Here is a 16,118-nt window from a genome sequence, read left to right on the forward strand (position 1 = left end):
CTCAAATCTGTTCCTGAGATGGTTCTGAAATTCAGGTGGGATAGACTCAAAGTCATATTTTGGTTGCCTCGGATTTAGTTTAATTTTCCTCAGCTTTAGCTTGAATTTGCATATGAGTAGTTTGGTGGTCTGTTCCACAATCAGCTCCTGGCCTAGTTTTCACAGAAGGAGAGGTTGATAAATTCAGGTAATGAAGGGATACGGCAGATTAGAAGCCCCTCACCTAGAGGGAAAATAGAAAAGGATAAGTTTAAGAAACATTGATAAGATTCAATCATCAGAACACAGTGATTAAGTGAATGGATGAGAAATGCAAAGGATAAAAAGGAAGACAGTATTTTAAGGGAAATCCAATGTGTTCTCCCACGTAGGTAGGGTAGGAGAGGGAAATATAATGGGATGGAAGTGCTTATTAACTTTGGTTATGGACATTTGTTTGATTGGATTGCATTATTCTAAAACATAGAGGCGACCTTGAAATTGAGAAGTTGCTAGCAAGGAGGTTCAAACTTTGTGACTGAATGAGATTACTTACTCTCCGTCATTACTTATTCTGCATCATTCTAAGATGACTTTATATGATAAAAAGTGCTGCAAACAGGAATTTAATTCTGGGAATTACTTGCTGTAAGAGAGAAGCAGAAGAAAAAGTTTCCTAAGTGAATATACCATTGTATAGCCCAAAAAAGGAGAATTTTAAGGAGAGGTAAAATAAATGTAGCAGTGTTCATGCTCTGCCCTTTGTTGAATGCAGTAGGATAATAGTTAAATATTTTTTCCCCATGGATTTTAACCAACAAGTAGTTTTTTAGTTTGGTTGTTTTTATTTTTTTTTTAAACATATTTTGTTCAGAATTTACCAGTTGAAGGTTATTGTTGCATGTGTGCTTTTCCACATCTTAGAAACTTTTGTATTATAATTTTTTTCCCTCTTACATTTTGGGCCTGATTTTCTACATTGGTAACTTTAAGTTTTATTTGGAATACTTATAAGACTATGGTTATACTCAATTTCATAAACAAATATGAAACATGAAACTTTTCTGTTTTATACATATGTAATATTGTCCACATTAAAAATCATATTATACCTAAATTCATTCTGATGGTGATTCTTGTTTACAAACCATTTAGTCTCCAAACACTCTCATCCAGTTTATCTAATCCTCACAGGATGTTCATGGGATCAGTGGAGCAGGTATCATCTTAATTTTTCTTTTATAGTTAAGTGATCTGTTTCCTTGCTTAATTCTGCTACCTATTCAAAGGTAGCTTTGTTTGTTTTCTACCTCAATGGGCTTATAATTTAAAATGCTACCTTTGAAAAAACCCTTTGTAGTTATTCTTTCAATCTCGTCATGTTAAAGAAAGAACAGCTTAAAATCCTCTTGCCCAAAGTCATATAGGCAAATGAAGTGGAATCAAGTTATAGGACCTAACTTTCCTGATTCGTAGTTCCTATGATAAGAACTATACATTTAATTTTCATTACAAGTAAAATTTGTCTCTGCTCCATCATCTTTATTAGTCTCATTTTGCTGTTGTCTTTCTTGGGAACAGTGTGCAGTTCGTGCAGCCACCAAGGGCAGAACTCTGGTTTTGGAAGGTTTGGAAAAGGCAGAGAGGAATGTCCTGCCTGTTCTGAACAACTTGCTGGAAAATAGGGAGATGCAGCTTGAAGATGGGCGCTTCCTGATGTCCGCTGAGCGTTACGACAAACTTCTCAAGGTAAGAGAAGAAAAACTGCACTGCCCTTAGGGTTGAGCTGAGTGTAGTGGCATTTTGCTGTGTAAAATGTGGTTCTATCTGAATGAGGACTGAGATCGGGTAACTCTTCTCTGGCAAATTGCTGACTTTACAGTTAGGAGTTTGCAGTTTTCTAGGCTCTTCTGTTTGTAGATCACATTGTATACTTCTAGGGTTTTAATGTCCTTTTCCCCCCTCTCTTTCCAGCTCTTCTCCTTCCCCCCCCTTTCCCTCTACTTTCTTATGTCTTTTTTTCTCTACTCTTCTTTGTTTCAACAACTATTTATTAAAAGCCTAATAGCTGCTAGACAATGCTAGGTATTGCAGATACAGTGTCCAATTTTACACTCTCTTGTTCTGTTTAAGTACCATCAAGTCAGAACCAACCTGTGGCTGTCCTTGTAGTGGATTTTCAGACACAATTACCTCACTTGGGAGGAGATTACCCATATTCTCCTACAGGGCAGCTGGTGGATTTGAACTTTGTGCCTTCAGGATTGCAGCACAGCTTCTTACCACTAGGCCACCAGAGTTTGACCCTCTACTAGAATATAAATTTTACAAGGGTAGAAGCTTTTGTCACTGCAGTTATCGCAGGCTCCTAGAATAATGCCTGCTATGTGGTAGGTGCTCACTATTTCTTGAATGGTAAGTGCAAGAAAATGTGATACAAGTATCTATAAAGAAAACAGTGATGAGAGAATATGATATTCTTCAAAAAACAGGAGCTCCTGTATATTTTCAAATGAAAGGAAGATAGTCAGCCTTTGTTTATTCAGCTTAAACTTTACCCCCTCTGGAACACTCTCTGACTTTTCCGGCATTCATTCATTGATTGCTTTGCCTCTAAATTCTCTGATTGGTTCTCTCTCACATTACTCTTTGGAGAAGTATAAGTGCTAATTTTAGTTCCCTAAATTGGTTGCAAGTTTTAAGCAGAAGATCTATGTGCTAGGCTTCAGAATTCCTCTCAGGGTACTGATAAAAGAACACTATTCATAATACTAGACACTAAATGATAAATGACACCAGAAGGGCTTACTGAAATTATATTCCTTGGCTGGCAGAGTCATAGTATGTCTTTTTGAGTCCTGTGGTGCACATATTTTTTATCCAGCCTTTTACCAATTTGTTTCTTTACTGTTTTTGGGGAGTTTCTAAATGATATTTTTATTGCACAGTAATTGTCTTTAGGAGATCGATAAAGAGGATACCATTCAGATATAATTTTAAAAAACCCAAACCTTCATTGCCTTTGAATCAAAAGCATCTCCTAGCTCATCCTTATGTGGATTCCTGAGATTCTAAATCACATGGGAGGAGATTGTCTTCCTACCAAGGAGTCACTGAGGGGTTTGAAGTACCAGAGAGGCACAGAGATTGGGTTAGCCTTAGATGGAACTTAGACTGGTTGCTTTCACAGTTTATCTGTATTATTTGTACTGTAATGTGGATGTCTTGTACTTTTTTAGGATCATACTAAAACAGAATTGGATGCTTGGAAGATTGTGCGTGTTAGTGAAAATTTCCGCGTGATCGCCTTGGGCTTGCCAGTACCCAAGTATGCTGGAAATCCCTTAGATCCCCCTCTCCGTTCTCGATTTCAAGCCAGAGATATTTATTATCTACCCTTTAGGGTAAGTAGGAAGAAGTCGAATTGATTTAAAAAACAAAACAAAACAAAAAACAATGCTCTGCCGAGGAAGGAGGGACAATCTCCTCCTGAACCAGTCAGATCTGATTTGACGGTACACACACATAAAAATAATAAAATAAAAATTAAAAAAACCCCAAAACCACCAAAATACCACCCTATTATTCTAATTGTAATGAGCAATTGTGTTGTTTTTAAAATATCACTTTATTTTAAAAATATTCTATCTTAATAGTGGAAATAAAGAAAACCTTTGGAAACAAAGAAGAAAAATTAGTAGTCAGCAAGGTGGTTTCTTTTTTTTGGTTGTTTGTTTGCTTTTAAGTTGCCTTTTGATTTAGAGACTGCCATATATCAAGAAAGAATTTTTTAAAATCTGACTTCTTAATTACCAGAATTGGGTCCCTCCCTGTTTACACTTTCTGGTCCTTGTAGTCATTGCTGTGTTTGGGCCATTGTTGTGACCACTGTATCTGTTGAATTAAAAGGTTCAATCATACCTTTATAGCATCTCTTATCTTATTTATTAACCCATTTGATGTATTTTTGTTATTTTAGGACCAAATTAAGCTGCTATATTCTGTGGGAGCCAATGTTCCTGCTGAGAAGTAAGTATACCAGCTTCATTTATTATAAATATCTGTACTCTTACTTTGAGTTTGTTTTACCCATTTATTCATTCAACAACTGTTCTTTGAAGAATTTTTCAGAATTAGGATCTTGAGCAAATTCTTGTGATAGGATTAATAAGGTATCTTTGACAGCAAGAAATCTAAGATTTAGTAGTACAGTTGAAAGATAAAGTTAATACTTTAGTATAAAACAATATAAAACACTCATCGTTTCCAAGTTTTGGTTGCTTGTTGAGACTTTATAAGGGTTTCACAAAAACACTTGAGATTATTTCTAAAGAATGAAGATTTTTCCAGATAAAGTATTTAATTACAACAACATAAAAATATTCTGCTTTATTTACCAATGCCTTCTATGTGGCTGGACTTCTTCTTTTAACATTGGTTCTTGATCATAAGCTACTTTATGAAAAGGTTTATTAGTAACCAATTACTTCATAGTATGTGATTCTGTGTATTCTTTCCATCTTCCCTTAATACTTCTTGTATCATTCATTAATTTTTTTATAGAATCCTTCACTATTGCTATTCAAAGCTTGAGCTTATTCTTCAATTCTTTCAGCTTGAGAAATGATAAGTGTATTCTCCTCTTTTGGTTTTCTAACTGCAAATGTTTGCACATTTCATTTGTGGCAGTTTTCTGTTGGTGTACTGCTCCGGCCATTAATAATATTCAGCAATATTTTACTAGCATGTGATATTAATTATATTTTTTTATAGTTTCCACATTTTGTTAGAGATTGAATAATTGAATTTTGTGCAATCAATGATTTATTCATTGCAAATATCTTTTTTTAAAACACAAATGGTGGCTCTACCCATGGACCTCTTCTGATGTACTACACAGGAATCAGATGGACTACATTTGTGGAGTTGATGGAGAAGCTCAATATTAACAAGTCTAAATAAGGCTAAAGACTACAGCCTTCAATGTGGGTTACACTTCAACATCAGTAAAACAAAAAAATCTTAACCACTGCACTAATAGATATCATCATAACAGATAACGAAAAGATTCCAGTTGTCAATGATTTAATTTTTACTTGGATCTATAGTCAATACTCATGGTAGCAATAGTCAGCAAATCAAAAGATGTCTTACATTGGGAAAAACTGCTGTTAAGGACGTCTCCAAAATACAAAAAAGCAAGGAAGTCTGTTTATAGACTAAGGTATACCTGATTCACTGGAAGCGGGAGTGGCATCCACTTCCGAAATGGCTTGCTTCCGGAAACTCTATGTACGAACAGTGCTCAGGCCGTTCATTCATAGGGTCACTATGAGTTGTCTACAACTCGACGGTATCAGACAACAACATACCTGATTCAAGCCCTTACTTTTTCAACTGCTTCCTATGCATCTGAAAGTTGGATAATGAATAAAGAAGACCAAAGAAGAATTGATGCCTTTGAATTGTGGTGTTGGGAAAAGTATTGAATATCCTGTGGATTGCCTGAAGAATAAACAAATGTGTATTGAAGTAAGTGCAATCAAAGTGTCCCTTAGTGACAAGCATGATGAAATTTTATCTCACTTACTTTGGGCATATTCTCAGGAGGAACCAATCCTTGGAGAGTGAAATCATGCTGGATAATGTGGAGGGTCAGAGAAAGAGAGGAAGACCCTCAACCTGATGGATTGACACAGGTGCTGCATAACTGGCTTGGGCATGATAGAGATTGTGAGGATGGTGCAGGTTAGTGGAAGATTCAGATCTGTTGTTCCTAGTTGAGTCATAGTCAACTCAGTGGCACCTAACAACATCAATAACAAACAAGGCCAGGGACGGACTGTGTAACAGATCATCAACTCATGTGCAAGATGAGATTCAAATTGAAGAAAAGGAAAAGAAGTTCATGATAACCACAATATGACCTTGAATCTGTCTCACCTGAATCCAAAAATCATCTCAAGAATAGATTTGATGCATTGAACTATTTCAAGAATAGACTGGATGAATTGTGATGTAGTATCAAGGTTATTCTTAGAAGGAGGAGTAGCATCCACTTCCATAATAGTTTGCCTCCAGAAACCCTATGAACCTGGAGAGAAGTTGAAAGGCACCACAGCATCGAGGACTCTTCATAGGGTCGCTATGAGTCACCTGCGACTCGATGCCGCTTCACAACAACAATCAAGGTTATTATCCATAAATAAAACAAATTATCATTACAAAGACAAGAGTGAAAAACAAAACAAAACAAACCCCACGCCAAAATGGATGTCAGTCAGAAGGCACTAAGAATTGCAGTAGAACATAGGGAGGCCAAAAAGAGGTGAACAGAAGATTTCAAATGGCAGCAACAAAGTATAAGTTTAGTACTGCAACTTGAAGTTGAAATATACATAGAGTTAGAAAACTAAGGGGGAAGAGCTTTCTTAGCGTTTCTTAAGTTGAAAGAACTGAAAAATTCAAGCTTCAAGTTGCAGTACTAAACGATTCTATGGATAAAAATCTTGAATGATGCAGGAAACATCAAAGGAAGATGGAAGAAACACACAGTCACTGTACCAAAAAACATTGGTTTGCACCGAACCATTTCAGGACTTAGCACATGATCAAGAACCAATGCCAAGAAAGGAAGAAGTTCAAGCTTCACTGAAGGCATTCCAAATTATAAGGTTCAAAGAGTTGATGTAATACCAATTGAGGTCTTTCAATAAACAGATGCAGTGCAAGGTTTGCTCACTAGTCTATACCAAGAAATTTGGAAGACAGTCACCTGGCATACTGACTGGAAGAGATCCACTTACTCCATGGTAATAGCAGTCAAGAAATCAGAAGACTTAAAAAAGAAGATGAACAAATCAGAGGACTTACTGCTTTGGGCTAGCCTGCTATTCAGGACACCTTTAAGTGCTAAAGAACAAAGGTCAAGGTTCAAAGACTAAGGGGCAACTGACTTAAGCTACAATATTTTCAGTTGCTTCATTTATAATTGAAAGTTGGACAGTGAATAAGGGAGACTGAAGAAAAATTGATACCTTTGAATTGTGGGATTGTCGATGAGTGTGGTATAGTCAATGAGTATCGATGACTATACCATAGACTTCCAAAAAAGCAAAGAACTCTCAGAGGTAGGGCAATGGTAGTATTCCTTAGAGGCAAGGATGGTGAATTGTTGTCTCACATACTTTGGGCAGTGACAGGAAGGGTCAGTTCTTGGGGAAATGGCCTCACACTGGAAAAAGAAAAAGATCTTCAGTGCAGTGGATTGACACAGTGACTTGTAACAGTGAATTTGAGCGTGGTAGAAGTTGTGAGAATGACACAGAATAAGACAAGATTTCAACTTGTTTATAAGATAGTCATGAGTGGACCATGAGTTGGTAAGTTAACTCATTACATTCAAATAACAGGGAGAGCTTTTTATAAAGGCCTGGGACATGAACATTTATATATAGCTTATTGGTAAAGCAATAAAAAGCTCCTAGTACTTTAAGTTCTTCAAGTTTTTGTTTAGGATTTGGAGAGCTAGGACATAAGGCTGACAATGGAGAACTTAGCTAGATTATGAGAAACTTCACAAATTTTGACATATTTAGAAAACATACCCAGATATTGAATACGTTTCTGGATTTTAAGTGAGGTTAATATGAAACAGAACTGTTGTTTCTTAGGATTTTAATAATGTTGTTGTTGTTGTGGGCCGTCAAGTCGCTTGCAACTCATAGAGACCCTATGTACAACAGCCCTAAACTCTACTCTGTCCTGTGCCAATCGCACTGTCTCTGACACTCCCATCCCGATTATCCCAGTCACGGAATCAATCCACCTCATAGAGGGCCTTCCCCTCCTGCGCTGTCCCTCCACCCTCCCAAGCATGATGTCCGTCTCCAAGGACCGGTCTCTCCTCACAGCATGTTCAAAGTATGTTAGACGAAGCCTCAGAATCCTTGCCTCCAAGGAGCCACCCAGTTTAACCCTTTCCAGGACAAATCTGTTTGTTTTCCTAGCAGCCCATGGTACTCTCAATACTCTTCTCCAGCACCACAGCTCAAAGGCATCAATTCTCCTTCTATCCTCCTTGGTCATTGTCCAACTCTCTGATGCATAACAAGTGATTGCGAAGACCATGGCCTGTATGAGACACACCTTAGTCTCCAGAGAGACACCATTGCTCTTCAGTACTTTGGAGAGGTCCCTAACAGCAGACTTTCCCGTGGCAATGTGCCTTTTCATTTCCTGGCTGCTGGTGCCAAGAGTGTTGACTGTGGAGTCAAGCAAACTAAAGCTGTGAACAATCTGAATCTCTTCACCATCCATCCTGTTGCTGCCAATTGTTCCAGTGGTGAGAATCTTTGTCTTCTTGACAGTGAGCCTCAATCCATATTGGAAGGCTGCAGTCCTTGACCCTCTATTTTAGGTATATTTAAAACAAATTTATATATTTTAAATCTACTAAATGGAAGGGCGAGGACACCCAAAATAGCTGAAGCAGTCTTGAAGAAAGATCAGTTGTTGTTGTTATGTGCCAATGGGTTGCTTGCGATTCAAAGCAACTCTAGGTACAACAGCCCTAAATCCTGCTCTATCCTGTACTAATCTTATTGTCTCTGACGTACCTACCTCTATTGCCCCAGTCACCTCTGTTGCCCCAGTCACTGATTCAATCCCTCTCATCGAGGGTCTTCCTCTCTTGTGCTGAACATAATAAAAAGCCTTAAGAATCACATAACCTGGTACTACTGATACCAGATACTGATGATAAACACATTGTTGTTTGTTGTTGTTATGTGCTGTTGAGTCACCTGCGACTCACCAATGGAATATCATTGAGAATACACAACCAAATCTACATGACTATTAGCAACCAGTTTTTAACCAGGGTGCCAAATTATTTAGTGTGGAAAGAAGAGTTTTTTCAAGAAACCAAAAATCCTGCACTGCCGTTATATTGATTTCCTTCATAGTGACCCTGGAGGATGGAATAGAATTACCTCATATGGTTTCCAAAATGGTAAATCTTCATAGAAATAGACAGCCTCATTTTTCTCCTTCAGACTTACTGGGGGCGGCGGCGGGGGGGGTTCAAGCTACCAACTTTGAGGTTAGTAGCCAATTTTACTACTTGTCACCCGGGGTCTTTTTCAACAAATGGTGCTGGGGAAAATTGGATTTTCACATGCAGAATGATGAATCAGAAGCCAGACCTCACATCATACATAAGACCCAATTCAGAAGGATCAAAGACCTAAATGTGAAAATGAAAACGATAAAATTCATGGACTAAAATGTAAAGATGAGACTATGTAAACACCATACTGAGTGAAATAAGTCTGTCACCAGAAAATAAATTTTATATGCTTTTAGTTATATGAAATAAGCAAAGATTATTAGTGATTGTTAGAAATGGAAAGAATGACAAAGGGGAAGTTTTTGCTTTGGGACATTGAAGTTATGTTAATAGTGGTGGAATAACATGGAAAAAGATGGCAATAAAAATTACAAAACATTAAGGATGAAATCAATGCTATTGAATTATATATTGGGAATTGTTAACTTGTTAAAGATCTTGTTATATTTATTTTCGTGAAAACACACAAAAACTGTTTTAAAAAAAACAGCAAAAGTACTATTAAAATAAAAATGCAATATCTTTTCTCTTTAGGGTTTCTCAGCTATTGTCCTTTGCCACTACCCTATGTTCCCAAGAATCTTCCACTCTTGGACTTCCAGATTTTCCTTTAGATAGTTTACCAGCTGCTGTTCAAATCCTGGTATGTATAAAATAAACTAATGGCTGAAATATACAAATACACCAAAAGAACATATGAAAAATAATCATTGATGAGTAATCATTTCAGCTTACTTTGTCTTATTCTCTGAAAATGGTGCAAAGCCTGAGATGAATTTGCTGTAAAGTGCAGTATACTATTCAGAGACCCAGGGCATGTTTTGAAACCTTATGTGTTTATAGAGTTGGGAGGTGTGTGACAGGCAAATATGCAATCTCAGATTCCAAAGAGAGGAGAAAGGCTTTAACCTGATCCTGTAGAAATATTCTTCAGTGTAAATTATACTCAGAATTGTTGAAACTTAATACAGGGGAGCTGAGATTTTCATACCACTTCCTAAACAATATGCCTCCAGAAACTGTGAACTTTGATAAAGTTGTAGAGGGGCTTCAGGCCTTTTGTTCATAGGCTCGCTATAATGCTTGGCTCAAGGCAATCAACAACACAGGATAACGATGAGTAAACAGCTTCAGTTTGCTTGGCTCTATAGTCAACACTCTTGAAACCAGCAGTCAGGAAATCAAAAGATTAATTGCACTCGGGAAAATCTGCTGTCAGGGACCTCTCCAGAGTACTAAAAAGCAACAGTGTCGATCTAGAGACGAAGGTGCTCCTGTTCCAAGCCATGGTCTTCGCAATTCCTTGCTATGCATCAGAGAGCTAGACAGTGACTAAGGAGACAGAAGAATCGATGCCTTCAAATTGTGGTACTGGAAAAGAGTCTTGAACATACACCATGGACCACCGAGAAAACAAAGCATTCTGTCTTAGAGAGGGTGAAAGCAAGTTTCTCCTTGGAGGCTAGGCTTCTGAAGCTCAGTCTCACATACTTTGGGCATGGGCCCAGGAGACCAGTTCTTGGAAGGACAGCACAGGAGAAGATGACCCTGGATGAAATGGATTGACACAGTAACTGGGGCAATGGTATGTCAGAATTAGTGAGACTGGCTCAGGACAGGGCAAGTCAGAGCTGCTGTACATAGGGTAGCTTTGGGTTGCAGGTGACTCTATGGCACATAACAAAAATAGCAACATACTATTCAGAGACTCGGCATGTTTTGAACCCTTATGAGCTTACAGACTTGATATGTGTGTGAGGCATATATGTAATCTCAGATTCCAAAGATCTTAGCCTGATCATGTAGAAATATACTGCAGTGTAAATTATACTCAGAATTGTCTAAACTTGAAGAAAGGGGTTCAAAGCTTTCATAGAGAATAACACTGAATAATGGTCACCACATGGGGCTTACTACCTAGACATTATCTGGCCTGTTGAAGAGACTCCAGGAGTTCAAGGATGTCTTCTAGCGAGCAGCACAACATGCTAGTGTGGTCTTCTGAAAAAGATGACCATAACTCACTTTACCCACAGCCACCAATTATTGCTTGTTGCCACATTTGCTCTCTTTCTGCCCCTTCCCTCCAGAGCCTTTTGATAATAAATTGCATTCTCCACCCTTAAATATCTTACAATGCATCATTTGAGAATTAGGACATTATTTTACATAATAAGAAGTTCATTATCATATTCCACAGAATATCAACAGTACTTCCACTATATGAGCTAGTAGATAGTTCATATTAAAGTTTCCCTACTTTTCGCTACCATTATTCTCTTTGTAGGAGAATGAACAGATGAAAGAGAGTAATTAGATTTAGGGATATATTTTAGTCTAATCAACCTTTTTAACTTTGTGATTGTGAGATGTGGTGAATGTAGATGAAATTAATTCAGATTTGGAGTTAAAAAGGATATGATGATATTTGGGTATGAGTAGAAAAATCATAATTAGAAACAGAGAGGTGAGGTCTATCACTACATGGATAGTAGCTGAAAACGGGAAATAAGTAAGAGTGTCCAGGGAAAGAAGTGGAGCATGAAGGAAAAAGAACCAACATTTGTTTCTGTAGACTTATGGAAAATTTCAGAAACCTATTGGTTATTTTTCAGAAGGGTATTTTAATATTTTAATAAGGATATTTTAATATGGGAATTTCAGAGAAAATGTCTTCTGATTATTGTAATTTTCCTCATATGGTTTTGCTTTTTATTAGGATTCCTTTCCTATGATGTCAATCAAACATGCAATCCAATGGCTTTACCCATATACGATATTGCTAGGACATGAAGGAAAGATGGCTGTGGAAGGTGTTTTGAAAGTAAGAATCTTCATTCTTTGCCAACTCTTCTCTCAAATTCCTGCCTGACCCCTTCTTGATCCTATTATTATAATAGTGGCTTACTATTTCACTCAGTGTAATGTCTTTGAGACTCATTCACATTGTGTAGTGTTTTACTAATTCATTATTTTCAATGCTCCATAGCTTTTCATTGTGTAGAATGTACCATAGTTTCTCTTTCCATTCAGTGGGTGAAAAGTAGAACCACCTGAAAGGAATGAATGATGAGAGATCATTTGTATGACAGTTAATAGCCTTACAAGGAGAATTGGGTGAGGATGAAGGAAAAGTATGCATGCATGAATGAAACCAATCTCTTTGTAAACCTTAACTAAAATAAAAGAGACTTTAAAAAGTGAGTATCTGAATTCCTTTTACAGCCCTTTTTTCTTTTCTTCTTTCCTATCCCTTCTCATGTTCCTATCTCTTCTTTCTCTAGTTCCAGTGATAAGGAAATAGTGATTGAGCATGAGCACAGAGATAGCTGATGTGGTAGGGAGATTGGTTACATTGAACAAATGAGGAAACAGTTGAACAAATAAATGACAATATTGTGGATGAGATTGATCTTTTTATTGGAAGACAGATTTATAAACATTGAAAGAGAAAAAACAAAGAATACTGAGTTGTTGGGTAGCAATTAGAAATAATGGCATGTTTTGTTTTTAAGAAATACGTATACATAATCATATATTGCAGAGAAGTGTACTCGGTGTGGGGGTGGGGGGATGGAGGAGTTGTATACCAATGAAGGAATTTTTTTTTCTTTTCAAAGAGAGGAGCGAACTGGTGGGGAGGGGTGGACAGGGAGAAAAGTGCAGCAGTGAATGAATGGAAATCCAAAATCTCTGTAAATGTTTATTAAAATTAATAAAAATAAAAAGTATGTATAAAGAGATAGATGTTTCACAGACACTGAAAAATAGAAATTTCAATATGTTCATGAGATCTATAATATATAAATGTATGTACATATAGGAGTAGTAAAAAGAAAAAACATACATATAGAAAGTAGGTACACATACACATGCATTCATACACATTTTCTACCTCTTGGAAGGATCTGATAACAATGACACCCTAGTAACAATGATTGTAATCAAGTACTTGGATGGATATTCTTTTTCTAAGTGCTGTGCTACTCTGAAATGAATTGAATTCGTTGAAAGAAGATTTAATCTAAGGTTTAGGGCAGGGCATATACAAGATGGGCCTTGGATTTCTTGTACAGAAAGTAAGGAAATGTTCAACAAATAACCTGTCACCATGACACAGGAGTCAACTCAAAAGTGGCTCCTCTTTCCCCAAATCTAGAACAATTTGAGCATCAAAAAATAATTATAATTATTGATTATAATACTGTGAATAAGATAGGAACCCATGAATAAATAAATACATCAGAGAGAGAGGGAAAAACTTGTCATTAGTTAACGTACTTAACTAATAAATACAAAACAAATTTTGGAAAAAAATAATCATTTGGCAGCTGTCACAATGAAAAAGATATTAACACTGGTGAGATTATAAGAAGCAGGAGGTTACTATAATCTCAGAATTTCTCCTACAAATACAATGCTATTTTCATAGTGCCTACCACCTTGCCCAGGTGGCGGGACAGATTGACACTAGATGTTGTTGACTGTTACACCATGAAACTGAATCATTTCAGAAGTGTACCCACTTAGAATTCATGGTGTGAATGTTGCTATGAGGACTTTACTAGAGGCCTAGATTGGAGACATTTTATAGAATAAAAGATCTGAATTCTATAGAACTGTGAGTGAACAAAAGGCAGAGAAAAACTGAAGAACAGTTCCAAGTTGAAGGAGCCTGAATAGATATGACAGCTAACTATACCAATGTTCCTGGATTGGATCCTGGACCACATGTGAAAAAGTGACATTGTTGATACACATGGCAAAATGTGACTATAATTGGCAGATTATCAAGTGGTGGTGTATCAATGTTGTTTTCAGGTTTAGATAATTAATGTGGTCAGAAGCTGTTTGGTGGTTGTCTTGGCCAACATACTTGTTTTCGGGAAATATATGCTGAAATGTTAGGAACAACTGAACATTGTATATTCAGCTTGCTCTCAAATAGTTGTCAAGGAAGAAAGACTATTAGGTATTTGAGTGTATGTGTGTGTGTTTGTGTCGGAGTGACTGTAGGAAGGAAGGTGCAAAAATAGTAAAATGTTAACAGCTGGAGAGTGTAACAGGTATTCTCTGTACTGCAGTGCATTGTAAATTTCTTGTAAGTGGAATTATTTCAGTTAGAAGTATTTAAAAAGTCAATATTTAACACTAAGTTAAAAGTCCATCTCCTTTAATTTAAATGGCTAACATGAAAAACATAAAAGCATATTGTAAAATGGAAAACTTTATAGTGGTATCATTAAACATAATGAAATTCTCATTTTTATAATTGTTGTTGTTCGTTGCTGTCAACTCGAGCATGACTCATAGCGACCCTGTGAACAAAAGACCTGAAGCCTTTTTGTAACTATAGCTATCATTGTTTCTCAAAGTTCATAGACACCCAGGGAGGAAGAAATTATTATGAACTGCCATGATAAAATGAAGCAATATTGGATTTTTACCAGGTCTTTGAACTGGTTTGAATCAGTTCAGTCATAGATAGCAGACCAAAATTGGATCAGACTTGAATTTCTAAAATTTAAGTGATCCAGAATGCTAAACAGAATGTGAAAAAAAGGCCCTGTAATGGGAGAATGGAGGAAGAGAAATAGTAAATAAACTGTGGAACCTTAAGTTGTGGGACTGTGTGATTGTTAGAACTAATAACAGTAAGAGCTCTGGTGGACTAGTGGTAAGAAGCTGTACTGCAATTCCAAAGGCATATAGTTTGACTCCAGCAGCTATTCCATGGAAGAAGGTAGGGCATTCTTCTCTCATGCAATTAACTATCTCTGAAAACCTGCGGGAGGGTCAGCAATGGGTCTGTTCCAAATCTACAGCACACAACAACAGCAGCATTGAGAGCAACACACATTCAAAGTTGTGCTGTTGGCTGTGAACTTTGAGTCTAGCCCTTTATTTGTTAACTTAGCTACTCCATTGATATGTCTTTAAACTGATAGCATTGTTCCTTAGCACTTTAGAGAGAGCTCATTAGCAGCTGATTTTCCCAAAGCAACAAGTGTTATGCTTTAACTAATTCAATGAAAAACTGCTTAGGGTTTTTTTGAGTAATAATTTGTTTTTAAGTAATTGATACATAGTTAGGTGAAGGTTTAGGTCTATTTGTCTGAGCTTGATTAAATCTTGACACTGATACATACAACCAGACTTAATTGTTAATTTTTTCCTTTAAGAATGGAACAATCTGCTAATTGATAGAATTTTTTGATAAATGATCTGGGAAAAATTCTGAAGCGTGTTTATTATTCTAAGCTTCTCAATATTCCCCCAAAATATTATTTCAAATTATATTCACAGATGAACAAAATGTTACAAATCTCTAAATAATTCCGAAAGTTATGATTAATAATGTTGATTTTTCAAAAAATGTTGATCTAGTGGCTAAAATACTGATTTAATATAATAGAAAATCAATTAAGTGTATATATATGTATACACATACATATTCGTATACATATATGTACACAGAGTAATTTATGTTGATTAACATTATTTTCTGATCTAGATTGCCATGTTGTTGTTGTTGTTATGTGTCATTGAGTCATGTGAGAATGATAGCGACCTTATGTACGTACAACAGCCCTGAAACCTGCTCCATCCTGTGCGAGCTTTTTTGTCTCTGACACACCTACCTTCATCACACCCATCACTGTATCAATCCATCTCATCGATGATCTTTCTCTCTTTCTCTGTCCCTTCACCCTCCCAAGCACTGGTCTCTCCTTGCACTTAGGTTGTTTCCACCTCTTTGCTATTGTGCAACAAACTGCAATAAACATGGGTGTACATATATCTGCTTGGGTGGCAGTTATGGTTTCTGTAGGGTATATTCCCAGTATTGAAATTGCTGAGTCAAATGGTATTTCTACTTGCAGTGGTATTTCTATTTGCAACTTTTTTTTTTGTTTTGTTTCTTCAATTTTTTCTTTCTTTTTTTTATTATTATTAAATTTTATTAGTTTCAAGGAACATTCACAGGGATTCTGGGCTTTCACTCCTT

General features: G+C 36.6%; 1 protein-coding gene across 1 annotated transcript in view; it reads left to right on the top strand.

Annotated features, from left to right (window-relative positions):
- The window catches only part of VWA8 (von Willebrand factor A domain containing 8), a 519,526-nt gene that overhangs the window by 95,369 nt on the left and 408,039 nt on the right, over positions 1-16,118 (top strand). The window contains exons 5-9 of the mRNA XM_006884567.1: positions 1,561-1,728; positions 3,219-3,383; positions 3,959-4,008; positions 9,644-9,752; positions 11,829-11,933. Of these exons, the coding sequence (XP_006884629.1) occupies positions 1,561-1,728; positions 3,219-3,383; positions 3,959-4,008; positions 9,644-9,752; positions 11,829-11,933 (597 nt within the window). The remainder of the gene's footprint in view (positions 1-1,560; positions 1,729-3,218; positions 3,384-3,958; positions 4,009-9,643; positions 9,753-11,828; positions 11,934-16,118) is intronic.

Source organism: Elephantulus edwardii, unplaced genomic scaffold (assembly GCF_000299155.1).
Source record: "Elephantulus edwardii isolate Elephantulus edwardi_28Jun2011 unplaced genomic scaffold, EleEdw1.0 scaffold00036, whole genome shotgun sequence".
Classification (NCBI taxonomy): Eukaryota; Metazoa; Chordata; class Mammalia; order Macroscelidea; family Macroscelididae; genus Elephantulus; species Elephantulus edwardii.